Source organism: Schistocerca gregaria, chromosome 2 (assembly GCF_023897955.1).
Source record: "Schistocerca gregaria isolate iqSchGreg1 chromosome 2, iqSchGreg1.2, whole genome shotgun sequence".
NCBI lineage: Eukaryota > Metazoa > Arthropoda > Insecta > Orthoptera > Acrididae > Schistocerca > Schistocerca gregaria.
Genome location: NC_064921.1, coordinates 469,250,356 through 469,264,894, shown reverse-complemented (window position 1 = coordinate 469,264,894; position 14,539 = coordinate 469,250,356). Strand labels below are relative to the sequence as shown.

Below are 14,539 nucleotides of genomic sequence, written 5' to 3'. Positions count from 1 at the left end.
GAAAACATTTGAGAAAGTTTCACGAAATGTACTTAAAAATTGAATTCCGGGACTTTTGAGCATCCCGAAATAAATTTTCGGGACAGCGGAACACAGGGATGAAAACCGGGACAATCCCGGTTTTCGGGGACGTTTGGTCACCCTATTCTAGGCGCTTCAGTCCGGGACCGCGCTGCTGCTACGGTAGCAGGTTCGAATCCTGCCTCAGGTATGGATGTGTGTAATGTCCTTAGGTTGGTTAGGTTTAAGTAGTTCTAAGTCTAGGCGACTGATGACCTCAGATGTTAAGTCCCATAGTGCTTAGAGCCATTTGAATCATTTGAAGTTGTCCCTCTTGTGGAGCAGCCGTCTACCTTAATTGAAGTTACGGTGAACTTACCGCTGTAGAGAAGTTCTGGTTTAATACACAACCATACAATCACGATTCTCGTTAAGGAAATATGTAATTTCTTTTCAGTTCAGTTAAAACGTTCAGTAAAGTAATGTGTTATTTTGTATATGATCTGCGGTTATGATTGTAACTAAGTTCCTAGAAGGACGCAGCTATCACTGCGTCGTTTCAAAGCTGTTGATAGCATTGTATACGTTTATTAACAACAGTATATATCATATTACTATAGCACATAAATAATAATAAGACATTTACTACAAATAACATATTTATCCCGTAGCTCTAGTTATGTCAAGTTTACGTTACCAAATAATATTTTCCTCCCACTATTAGAATCTGAAAATGTTCATTTTAAATAACTTAAACGAGAAATGCTTCCTCTCCTGACCATTTCCAATGATGAAACTACGTACACATACGATCCAATAGAAATACAGATAATTCGCATGGACGAATACGGCCAGATTGAATACTTAATCTAACTTTTGCTTGTGCCTCTCGTTGCAGACTATGTAAAGCCTATCAAGCTGCCATCGAGGTCGCAGGTCAGCGAGACTTTCGCCGGCTCCGACGCTACCGTCACTGGGTGGGGACTCACCAGCAACGGTGAGCTGCTTCTGTGTCTACATCTACATCTACACTGCGTAGATCACAGATAGAAATATATTTAATTGGGGGAGAGCTACTAAAGTTCATGGAAGTACATCTTTTGTAGGCTAAGATCAGTATCCAATGATGCAACAATGAATTAAATTAAGCTTAATGAGAATCTCAGACCGGCAGGTACTAGAGACATTAAAATATCACAAGATTCTCATAAAAGTAAGTGAAAAATAATGTTGGTATATTGCATCTGTATTAAGACACTGTAGGTGAACTTCTTGTTTGTTTAGAAGATTTAGAAACTGAGGGTGGAATAGTTGTAGTATGCCTGTCTGAATATCACATAGTCAGACATATATAAATGGTAAATGTAGCTGGATATAATTTTTCAGCACATGTAAGTAGAGACACTATGGACAGTCAGTCAATGTCAAGGAAATTCACCAATGGGTGTTATCTTAAGATGTTATTTTATTTTATTTTGAGGGCTATCAGTTTCAGCATTTCACTATGCCATTTCAGGCCCTATATGCAATATGGACCAACAGCGACTATAGAGAGAGGAAGAGTTGGCATATATGCACACTGTGAAACATTTAGAAACTAAAAAACGTTTTTAGAGCAAAACACAGAAACATGTGCCTGAAAGCTTCATATAAATAATGGTAGTTTTATAATTGTAGCTGTGTACAGATCACCATAGGAAAACTTTCAACTGTTTCTGAAAAACTTGGATTATTTGTTGTGTTATATTACTTGTTTCTTTCAGTTTGACTACTCGGATAGTACAGGAAAGCAGCACACTGATAAATATTGTTTTTATAGACATATATAAATTTCATCAAATGAAAACGTTTCCTGTTAAGAAGGGTCTTTCTGATCATAATGCAGAGCTAGTTAAAGTAAATGGCATAGCTCCATGCAATAAAGTAAACAGTCCTCCAAAATAGCGTGCTCAATTACCGAACTAACAATTGCAAATTTTAGGGAAAGCTTGCAAGAATTAGACTGGTATGAGGTGTATGGGGAACCAGCAGCTAATTTATAGTTTACCTATCCCATCATGCCTTTATGAGCATATTTCAAAATAGTTTCCCTAATAAAACTGTGAAACGTAATAGTAAGAAACCATCTAAAACGCTGAAGCTTACTAGAGTGATAAAAAATCTTGTGGACAGAAAAGGGAAACGTATCTTGTAGCTAAAGTGAGTAATGACCCAGAGATAGTCGAACATTATAATAGCTACTGCACCGTGTTAAGGAAAGTCATGAAAAAATCCAGAAGTCTTTGCATTATGTCTAAGATTAGCGCCTCTGATAATAAAATTAAAACAATTTGTAATACTGGTAAAAGGAAAACAGGGCATCCAAGAGCACAAAAAGATTGTGATTCTATCAGAATTATTGAAAAATTTGTTATCAAAAATAAGAAGTGAAACATATTTTTAATAATTCTTTTATTAGTGTTGTAGAGAAAACAGGATCCAGCTGTTCTTCAGAAAAACCAAGGCTTTGTGTGGAAGAGCAATATCTCTGTAATATGATAAAATTGAAATGCAGCCGCCCTGTTTTGGTGAAATTAGGAAAAAAATAAATTCACTCAAAAATAAACGCTCGCATGGAATTGATGTCATTTCCAACAGAATAATAATAGCTTGTTTCCATCAGATAAGGAGGAATCTCAGACATGTTTGTTGTAGATCACTGAAATAGAGCATTTTTTCCAGGCAAACTGAAGTACACTACTATTAACCATTGCATAAAAAAGGGGATAGATCTAATGTTGACAACTATCGCCCAATCTCGCTTCTGACAACTTTATCCAAAGTTCTTGAAAAAAATAATATTTTAAAGAGTAACTTCACATATTTGTATAAATGAATTATTTCCATAGAGGCTTAGCAACAGAAAATGCTATATATGCTTTTACTAATAAAATATGAAATGTTCTGAATAACTGAACATCACACAGTGGGATTATTTGTGTTATCTCAAAGGCTTTTGGCTGTGTGAATCATGAAATTCTTCTACAAAACCATAAGTATTGTGTATGAATGACACTCTGCACATTTGTTTTAATTCCTATTTAACTGGAAGAAAGCAGAAGGTTGAAATTAATAGTACAGATAGTATCCAAACATCAGCAAAGTCCTCTAACTAGGGAGACATCAAGAGCAGTGTCCCACATTCTTGGGTCTCTTATTGTTCTTAATATGTATTAATGACTTGCCACACTATATTCATGAAGATGAAAACCTGGATGTTTTTGTTGATGATAAAAGTATAGTTATCACGCCCATCAAAGAAGCGTTACCTGAGGAAATAGTAAATAATCAGAAAATTTACCAAGTGATTCCCCACAAATGGACTCTCACTAAATATTGAGAAAACAAAGTTGATACAGTTCTGTACAGGAAATGGTATAAACCCATTTACAGACTTTCAACCGAAGCCTTTTGCTAAGGCAGAATATTCAAGACTTCTGGATGTGTACATTTGTGAGAAATCCAAGTGGAAGAAACACATTGATGATCTGCTGAAACATTTGAATTCAGCTACTTATGCAATTAGGTTTATTGCAAATTCTGATGATAAACATATCAGTAAATTAGCCTATTATGCACTGCTTTCATATAGCATCATCTGTTGTTGTTGTTGTTGTTGTTGTTGTGGTGGTGGTGGTGGTGGTGGTGATCTTCAATACAGAGACTGGTTTGATTCTGCTCTCCATACTACTCTACTCTGTGCAAGCTTCTTCCAGTACCTACTGCAGCCTTTGTCCTTCTGAATCTGTTTAAAATATTCATCTCTTTACCTCAATCTACGATTTTTACCCTCCACGCTGCCCTCCAATGCTAAATTGGTGATCCCTACCAATCGATGCCGTGTTCTAATCAAATTGTGCCATAAATTCCTCTTTTCCCCAGTTCTGTTCAGTACCTCCCCATTAGTTACATGATCTACCCATCTAACCTTTAGCATTCTTCTGAAGCATGTTCACCTCCAAACATGGCTACACTTTCAGAAAAGGCTTCCTGACACTTTAATCTATACCCGATATTAAGAAATTTCCCTTCTTCTGAAACGCTTTCCTTGCCATTGCCGGTCTACATTTTATATACTCTCTACTTCGACCATCATCAGCTATTTTGCTCCTCAAATAGCAAAACTCATCTACTACTTGAAGTGTCTCATTTACTAATCTAATTCCCTCAGCATTACTTGATTTAATTCGACTACATTCCATTATCCTCGTTTTGCTTTTGTAGATATTCATCCTATATCCTACTTTCAAGACACTATCCATCCCATTCAACTGCTCTTCCAGATCCTTTGCTGTCTATGACAGAATTACAATGTCATCGGTGAACCTCAAAGTTTTTGTTTCTTCTCCATGGATTTTAATTCCTATTCCGAATTTTTCTTTTGTTTCCTTTACTGCTTGCTCAATATACAGATTGAATAACATCGGTGATAGGCTACAAACCTGTCTCACTCTCTTCCCAACCACTGCTTCCCTTTCATGTCCCCCGACTCTTATAACTGCCATCTGGTTTCTGTACAAATTGTGAATAGCTTTTCGCTCCCTGTATTTGACCCCTGTCATCTTCAGAATTTTAACCAGTGTATTCCGGTCAACATTGTCATAAGCTTTCTCTAAGTCTACAAATTCTAGAAACATAGCTTTGCCCTTCCTTAAAATTTCTTCTAAGATAAGTTGTAGGGTTAGTATTGCCTTACGTGTTCCAACATTTCTATGGAATCAAAAGTGATCTTCCCTGAGGTCAGCTTATACGAGTTTTTCATTTCGGCTGTAAATAATTCGTGTTAGTATTTTGCAGCTGTGTCTTATTAAACTGATAGTTCGGTAATTTTCACATCTGTCAACACGTGCTTTCTCTGGGATTGGAATTATTATATTATTCTTGAAGTCTGAGGATATTCCGTCTGTCTCATACATCTATCTCACCAGATGGTAGAGTTTAGTCAGGACTGGCTCTCCCAAGGCTGTCAAAAATTCTAATGGATTGTTGTGTACTCCTGGGGCATTGTTTGGACTTAGGTCATTCAGTGTTTTGTCAAACTCTTGGTGCAGTTTCATATCTACCATTTCACCTTCATCTACATACTTTTACATTTCCATAATATTGCCCTCAAGTACATCGCTATTCTATGGACCCTCTATATACTCCTTCCACCTTACTACTTTCCCTTCTTCACTTAGAACTGAGTTTCCATCTGAGATCTTGATATTCATGCAAGTGGTTCTCTTTTCTCCAAAGGTCTTTCTAATTTTCCTATAGGCAGTATCTATCTTACCCCTTACATCTGTTTCCAGCCATCCCTGCTTAGCCATTTCACACTTCTATTCCTTTTTGCCTGCTTCACTTACATCATTTTTATATTTTCTCCTTTAGTCAATTAAATTCAATATATCGTCTGCTACCACAGGATTTCTACTAGCCCTCGTCTTTCTACCTACTTGATCCTCTGGTGTCTTCATTATTTCATCTCTAAAAGCTGCCCATTCTTCTTCTACTGTGTTTCTTTCCCCCATTCTTGTCAACTGTTCCTAATGCTCACCCTGAAACTCTCTACAACCTCTGGTTCTGTCAGTTTATTCAGGTCCCATCTTCTTAAATTCCCACCTTTTTGCAGTTTCTTCAATTTTAATCTACAATTCATAACCAATAGATTGTGGTCAGAGTCTACATCTGCCCCTAGAAATGTCTTACAATTTAAAATCAGTTTCCTAAATTTCTTTCTTATCGTTATAAATAATCTATCTTAAACCTTCCAGTATCTCCAGGCCTCTTCCAAGTACACAACCTTCTTTCATCATTCTTGAACCAAGTGTTAGCTTTTCATCACCTATTCATCATTAAGAGAAAAAGTATTCATTGCACAACAGTGTGTAACCAGAATAATACCTGGAGCTGATCCAAAATTATGGTACCTTGACAACAGATATATTCACTTATGAAATTAGTTATTAACAACTCATCCCTATTCAAAATTAAAACCAAAATACATAGTTACAACCTTAGAAGAAAGGATGATCTTCAGAGTTTTGCATTCAATCTGACTGGCACAGAAAGGAGTGCATATGCTGCCACAAAAGTCCTTGGTCATTCACCAAATAACACTAAAAGTCTGACTGATAGTCAACTAGCATTTAAGAACACATTAAAAGAATTTCACAATGTGGAACTCCTTTTACTCAATACATGAAGTTTCAGATATAAAACAGTAACAAAAAAAGTAATATAGTGTAAATAAATGTTATGTGAAACTGACATGTCACACATCATCACAAAATGTCCTATTCCTGATCTAAGGAACAAGTAATAATGTATTATATCAACACAGACTATCTGCAATTGTACTACATATTAGGGCTTGTTCCTGTGTGACTCACATAAGGGTCGTGAAATGAATGCTACAGGATCCATAAGCAGATGATTGCAATGTATTTCTAGATTCTTCACTATTCTTCAGAATATCAGGGGATTAAAAAAAGTAGATAAGATTCTTGTTTGTATAGAAGATTTAGAAACTGATGGTGGAATAGATGTATCTATCTGAACATCATGTAGTCACAGGTATGGAAATGTTAAATGTAGGTAGATATAAGATTTCAGCCATGTAAGTAGAGACACTATGGAGAGAGGAGGAGATTACATACACGATAAAATCAGTCATAGTGTGAAAAATTTGGTAACTAAAAATTTTGTGTGGAGCAACACAAAGAAGCATGTAAATGAGAGCTTAAACTAAATAAAGGCACTTTTATAATTGTAGCCATATATAGGTCCCCATTGGGAAATTTTCAACTATTTTTGAAAAACTTGGATTCGCTGTTGTGTTACCTGTCCCATAATGGAAAGCAAATTATTATTTGTGGGGATTTAAACGTAGATTTTCTGAAAGAGTCAGATAGGAAGCTTGACCTTGAAGTATTATTTGGTTCTTTCAATTTGACATCAGTTATTGATTTTCCTACTCGGGTGCTACAGGAAAGCACCACAATGATAGATAACATTTTCACAGGCCAAGATGAATTTAATAAAATAAAAACTTTTCCTCTTAAGAATGGTCTGTCTGATCATGATGCACTGCTAGTTACAATATATGGCACAGCTCCACACAGTAGCGCAAAACAGTCCTCCAAAATAGTGTGTTCCATAAACAATTTAACACTTCAGAATTTTAAGGAAAGCTTGCAACACTTAGACTAAGATGAGGTGTACAGGGAACATAATGCTAATTTAAAAATTAACCTATTTCATGATACCTTTGTGAGTATATTTGAAAAGTTTTCCTAAGGAAACAGTGAAATATAATTGTAAGAAAACATTTAAAAAGCCATGGCTTACTAAAGGGATAAAAATATCCTGTAAACAGAAAAGGGAAATGTATCTTATAGCTAGAAGGAGTAATGATCCCAAAACAATGAAACATTATAAAAACCACTGTACTGTATTAAGTAAAGTTATTAAAAAGTGCATTATGTCTGAGATTAGCACATCTGATAATATAATTAAAACAATTTGGAATATTGTGAAAAATGAAACAGGGCAACTGAGAGCAAAGGAAGAATGTATTTCTATCAAACACAATGAAAAGTTTGTTAACAAGACCTTAGAAGTAGGAAACATTTTTAATAATCATTTTTTCAGTGTTGTAGAGAATATAGGTCCCGGCTATTCGTTAGAAAATGCAAGACAGTATATGGAAGAGGCATTACTTATGCACTTGGATAAAACTGAAATTGAATCCGTCTCTCCTACTGAAATTAGGAAAATAACAAATTCACTCAAATGTAAAAGCTCACATGGAATTGATGACATTTCCAAAAGAGTACTAAAACCTTGTTCCCAACAAATAAGTAGGATTCTCAGCCACATATGTAGCAGCTCACTCAAACAGGGAATTTTACCAGATGGACTGAAATATGCTATTGTAAAACCATTGCAGAAAAAAGGGGAAATATCTGATGCAAACAACTAGTGCCCAGTCTCACTTCTGACAGCTTTTTCCAAAATTCTTCAAAAAGTAATGTATTCAAGAGCATCACATATTTGTAAAAATGAAGTACTAACAGAAAGTCAATTTCGTTTTCAGAAAAGCTTTTCAACAGAAAATGCTATATATGCTTTCACTGATCAAATATTAAATGCAATGAGCAACTGAAAATCACCCATTGGGATATTTTGTAATCTCTCGAAGGCTTTTGACTGTGTGAATCATGAAATTCTTATAGATAAGCTTAAGTATTGTGGTATGTGTGGGACAGTGCACAAATGGTTTAATTCATACTTAACTGGAAGAATTCAGAAGGTTGAAATTAACAGTGCAGATAGTCTACAAAAACCAACAGAGTCCTCAAACTGGGGAGGTATCAAGAATGGTGTCCCCAGGGTTCAGTCTTGTGTCCCTTATTGTTCTTAATATTTATTAAGGACTTGCCACAATATATTCATGAAGATGATGATGCAAGTATAGTAGTCACACCCAAGAAGGAAGAATCAGCTGAGGAAATGGCAAATAATGTCTTTCAGAAAATAATCAAGTGGTTCTCTGTAATTGGACTCTCACCTAATTTTGAGAAAACACAGTTTATACAATTCTGTACAGTAAATGGTTTAACGCCATTGATAAATATAGACTATGAATGGAAGTCTGTTGCTAAGGTAGAATACTCAAAATTTCTGGGTGTGTTCATTGATGAGAAATTGAATTGGAACAAACACATAGACGATCTATTGAAACAGTTAGGCTCAGCTACTTATGCTATTAGGGTTATTGCAAATTTTGGTGAAAAATATATCAGTAAATTAGCCTACTATGCCTATTTTCATTCACTGCTTTCATATGGCATCATGTTTTTGGGCAATTCTTCATTAAGAGAGAAATAATTCATTGTACAAAAGTGTGTAATCAGAATAATAGCTGGAGCCCACCTATGATCACGTTGCAGACATTTATTTAAGGAACTCGTGATATTCACAGTACCTTAACAACACATCCAATCACTTACAAAATTTGTCATTAATAACCCATCCCAATTCAAAAATAACAGCAAATGACATAGCTACAACACTAGAAGAAAGGATGATATTCACTATTCTGGATTAAATTTCACTTTGGCACAGAAAGGGGTGAAATAACCTGCCACAAAAGTCTTTGGTCATTTGCCAAATAGTATTAAAAGTCTGACAGATAGGCAACCAACATTTAAAAGCAAATTTAAAAAAAATTCTGATTGACAACTCCTACTCAATAGATGAATTCTTAGATATGAAGTAGTAACTGTAAAAAATTAATTAATTATTTTGTGATAAGAAAACTTATGTTAAAGAAACACATTCCCCATAATTATGAAATATCATACTCATGATCTATGGAACTAGGATTAATGTATGTATGTATGTATGTATATACTGGTTCCTGAGAATTTATGAGAGGTTTCCGCGAAATAGGAGAAATGAATTCAGAATTGTGCATGCGATTAGACTGCAACACACAATTTTTTAGTGACAAATGAAATTCTGTGCCACACCAGGGCCCAAACTTAGATTTTCTGCGTTACGCACTCAGTTGCCTTAAAAACTTTGGCTATCCAAGCACGTGTCCAGGACTGACCCAAATTTCCATATGCCACGGAATGCCTGTGTCCTGCACTCGTACAATTGCTGTGATTCCTGCACAGAGTCAGACATTATTATTGATGTGGCCTGTCTAGGCATGTGATACTGTTTGCAATGCCGTGTTTTCGATGTTCTGTGCAATGTCCTTCAGACATGCGTACATGGAAGCATACTCGGACAGCCGAAGTGGTTAAGGCGATTGCTGTGTAACCCTTCATGCACAGTAGTATGGAGAGCTGGGCCACGGAGTGGTGTGGCAACTGCCGTCGTGGGAAACCTGAACAAGACCAGAAATGATTAGCGGACAAGTAACACAGCAAACAGAACATTTACTTAACTTGTATTTCTCCAAATGTAGGAAGAAGATGCACAACAAATGATGCAACAAGAATAGAGTCCAGCTACTGATGCCAACATAGATGAGTTGTTCTAGACTACTGTAGGAACTATGGTGTCAGGGCCGAGATCTGCCGGCGTTAGCTTAGCGACACATGGCTGTGTGGCTCCGAGTGCGAATGGGTGGCAGACGGCAGACGGCGCTCATGGTACAGAGCCAGTGAAGATATGGCTTAGCTGGCACACACCATTGGGGCAGCTTGATTCCACACGACCGCTATTGGCATTCAATGAAATCTTTCAATCCCATTACCCATGTAATGATGCCCATGGGGTGGTATCGGTACATGATACCACAGCGAACACTCGTAAAGCAGGAAATCTGGGTTTGAGCCTTGGCCTTGCACAGATTTTCGTTTGTCACTAATGGTGCAGTTACATTTAGACTGCATTCGCAATTCCGAATACATTTCCTCCATTTCATATAGCTGTCGATCGTAGCAGTGCCTGGTCTACAACCATGTATGCCTGTCTTAAAGACATTGTGTACTAAACCCAAAAACAGACACTGCAAATAGCATTTTTCGGAATAGTTCCCTTCTGTCTTAGAGTGTTTGTCAGTTTAAGCTTTTCACCACCTCCATGATGAATTCACATAGCTAATAGAATGCTTCGAACGTTCGTCCTACCTTTCTTTGCACACATTCAATAACGTCTGCTAGTCTAGCGTGGTATGGCTCCCACACATTTGAGCAATATCCAAGAATGACCTCACGAGTGTTCTGGAAGTAAGGTCACTGACTTTTCATGCTTCTTTTGCTGTTTTATTTGACAGATTCTGATCATGGCACAGCTCAAAGTGTGGTGTAGAAGAAACATAGAAATGAAATTGAATAATGAAACTATTGCAATTCGTTTCACTTTATAGTGATGCTAGTGAGTTCATGTAGCATTACGTGAGCAGCGGAAAGCAACCTAGAAGGAAATAAAAATTATGTAAACGAGTACAATATCTATTTTTCTTTGCCTACATCTAGGCTTATTACACTTGATTTAGCTGTAATACTGTATACATAGTTTTAAACATCAGATGTAAATAACATTGCTTTCAGAGGCTTGACATTGCAATGAGTTCTGCAAGGCAATGCCCAATAATTTCATATAACGATTTACAACAAATTTACAGTATCGCTTGGAGATGACAAAAAAATCTCATTTTATTATATCATACATTCGTATGTCCTAGAAATTGAAGTTGTCATGCTGACGTATTGACATTTGCACTCTTTACCTTGTTTCCAGATGCATGGACTGTTGCTGGATACCTTCAATACGCTGATGTACAGATCTGGGATAACGCAGACTGCCAGGCTATATACGGTGAACTTGTCGATTCCAATGCGATCTGTGCAATGGGCACTAATGGCCAGCATACTTGCTACGTAAGTAAGCGCTCCACAAAGAACTTACGGAAAGTAAGGGACATTTTCTTACACCAGAAAGTTTATAGAAGGTACTACAGAAATACATTGCACACCATTCGCCACAAGTTTTCATTAAATTCTTCACAGCGTCGTCTCGATCACAGACACAGTTGCCGCCTATTTAAGTAGTCTCTCCTCTTAAAATTATTTCCTTCATACAAATCAGTCCCGATATGGCTGTGAGTTTGCTCTGCACACTTTAAACGCGTAAGAACGAGGTATTCCATTTTGGAAATATATGGAGTTCCTTGTTAGAAATTTAAGGAAGATCAAATGTTATCTGGCACATGTCAACCTGCTATGATTTCTTTTGCTACCTCAAGGAATGCGAGCGTGAGTTCATGTCCATGTAAGAAAGCTAGCTTCTGCCGCTGTTTTGGATTACCAACGGCCGAGTTTTCTACAATATGGGTGTAGATTTGTCATTTACATGCAATACGTAAGTGGTTTTCGTTCCACGATGAAAATTAGTTCCCTAGACGAGACGCTGGGCATGTTGTTTTACAGCTGCGTTTAATTTGTGGATACACGGACTCCGACTGCCACATGATTCCAAAAGTGCTGTAACATTTGAGCAAAATTGCTGTTGACAATTAATCAGAGTACTTCACGTCACGTAAGCTAATTCCCCCCAAAACCCTCTATTTTTTCGACTCTCATTACATGCTGCTTCATATCATACGGAATTCTCAAAGACTGAGTATTATTCCGTAATCCTGATCGTGTGTGTGTTCTCAAGTACCCAGACTGTACTACAATGTTCACTTCTCTCACAAATATCCTTGCTGTGTTGCAGTTTTCGGAGAAAATATTGTTTGTATTTTCAGACGACCGCAGTCTTCTTTGGCTTCAAGCCCATGTAATGATTGTAGTCCCATCAAAACTATGGTTTCTGACATGAGACAACATTTACGAAATGGTTATTATGGAGAGACATAATAATGGCACGAAGTCATTAGAAAGAGAAATAGATACAGAATCTAAAGCAACAATGATCGATTCCAATAGGTTGGTTGCAGGCATTATTAACAAAGGCAAGAGAGGCTGTTAGCCTAGAGAAGGAAGGCAGCAGATATTGTGAAAAAAGTTGTGGCTTTTGTCCGAATAAATGATGAGATAGAAGGAAGAACAAAAATCAGATATTTATGCCCCGTCCACATCGAAATCATTAGAGACAGAGAACAAGCTCTGACTGTTTCAAAAACAGGAAAGGCAATCTACCTTGTCCTTTAAAAGGAATCATCCCGGCATCTGCGTGGAACGCTTTAGGGGAATCACGGGAAATGAAGAACTGGACGGCCAGGAGCGAATTTTAACCGTCGACCTCCCAGATTCGACTCCACTGTGCTAATCACTGCGCTGATATGGACTGAATGTTGAGGTGGTCGTGGATACGTTGGTTTCATAGGAACCGTGGAGGTGTTGGTAATACTGCGAGGGTTTTATTTTGTAGGACTTGAGAGTAGAATATGTCGACGTCAGAGGCAGTGATCTATAGTTTGCATCAATCCGTTGAGATATGTATTCTGTGGCATTAATTTTATATTTATAGACAATCGTCCTCCTTTCGTCGTGAAGTAAAGTTGGAAAAAGCAACATTGCTTTGGTTTAGAAATATGAAATGTCCAAACAGGATTAGCGTCAAGGATTGACACGATGTTATTGTCAGCATTGGAAGTATTGGCATAGCAGTGTCATACAACTGGACTTGTCCAGCTTGGGTTCTTCATTGTAATGTAAATCTGACTGCTTCGGTTTCATCTGTGTTAATTTTGATATTTCACAGCATATACCATTGTGTGATTTTCTCGAGGTGTCGGATTAAATTCATAGTAATGCAGTTGAGGTTCGTATGAGAATTATAAATTGCAATATCCTCTGCGACCAGGGTTGTGTGGTACAATTCTAGTTCGGCTGCTATTAGTAAAAATGGAATATAGGAGATCGCGATGAACTATGGCTTCTATTGGATGGAGTGAAGTTTGGAATTTGCTGACGGAGATGTAGAAATTTCCGTCAGAGAGGGCTCATGATTTGGATTATACGAAGCGCATAGTGGTGGTTAAGGAGTCTGCATCTGCAGACATGAACAGCCGACTTTCCTGGTTACAGGGCGACAGCGGTGGCCCGTTGGCGGTGACTGGGTCGGACGGCGAGCCGCTGGTGGTGGGGGTCGTCTCGTGGGGCACGGCCGACGACTGTGAGTCCGGCCAGCCCGACGTCTTCATGCGCGTCACAGCCTTCCTCGACTGGATCGGCGAGAATGCCGGCGTCACCATCTCGTGAGGAGGGCCGCCAACGCCGGCGCTGTCTAGCACGTGGGAGTCGCACACATGATATTGTGTATGCTAATAAATTCAGTTCGTGCTTATGGTTGTATGAACTTAATTCCACCTTCGCTATTAGAGCCTCCCCCTGACAACCTTTGCTATATTTACAGAACTTTGGTACGCTTTGGGACTGTTTATGACCTTCGAAAGAATCACAAACACACACTCGAAAAGAGAAGCAATTTGCACAACAATAAACTGAACATTAAAGCTGTAGCGCCAGGAAGGAGAGCAAGTAACCAAATTCGATTATTGTCTTTACACAGTATAGTATAAAGGGCAAATGATTAAATTTACAGATTCCTTTATTTTCTTTCGGCGAGAGGTGTGGCATCAGCACTCTGACAGGTTTGATGTCCAGTGACACGAATTCCCTTCCAGTGCCAAGTAATTTTAGAACTGCACTTACACCCAACGCCCTCTGTTATTTACTGAACATATTCCACTATCTCTCTTCTCCTACAGTTTTTACTTTCTACTTCTCCCTCGAGTACCATGGAAATTTGTAAGTGACGTGCACTTAAGTGAGGTTTACGAAATGAGTGGAGCCCTGAGCTGTACCCTGATGGCTCAAGGAGCCACATGCAAATGTAAATGTTATCTCACATTAAAATCAAAGTAAAAAATAGGGTCGCTACCAACTCTAGCCACACGACAAACAAGAGGTTCGACTGAGTTGAAAAATTAATTAATTTACTCATCAGATTAACTCATAAAAGAACATACATTGTAATGTCACTCACA

The 14,539-nt window shown here is 37.7% G+C and overlaps 1 protein-coding gene across 1 annotated transcript in view; it reads left to right on the top strand.

The window, feature by feature from the left end:
• LOC126326371 (brachyurin-like) overlaps nt 1-13,836 on the top strand; it is a 39,550-nt gene extending 25,714 nt beyond the window's left edge. Inside the window, exons 5-7 of the mRNA XM_049995635.1 lie at nt 899-997; nt 11,284-11,423; nt 13,578-13,836. Of these exons, the coding sequence (XP_049851592.1) occupies nt 899-997; nt 11,284-11,423; nt 13,578-13,751 (413 nt within the window). The 3' untranslated portion in view covers nt 13,752-13,836. The remainder of the gene's footprint in view (nt 1-898; nt 998-11,283; nt 11,424-13,577) is intronic.
• Nucleotides 13,837-14,539: the final 703 nt, after the last annotated feature.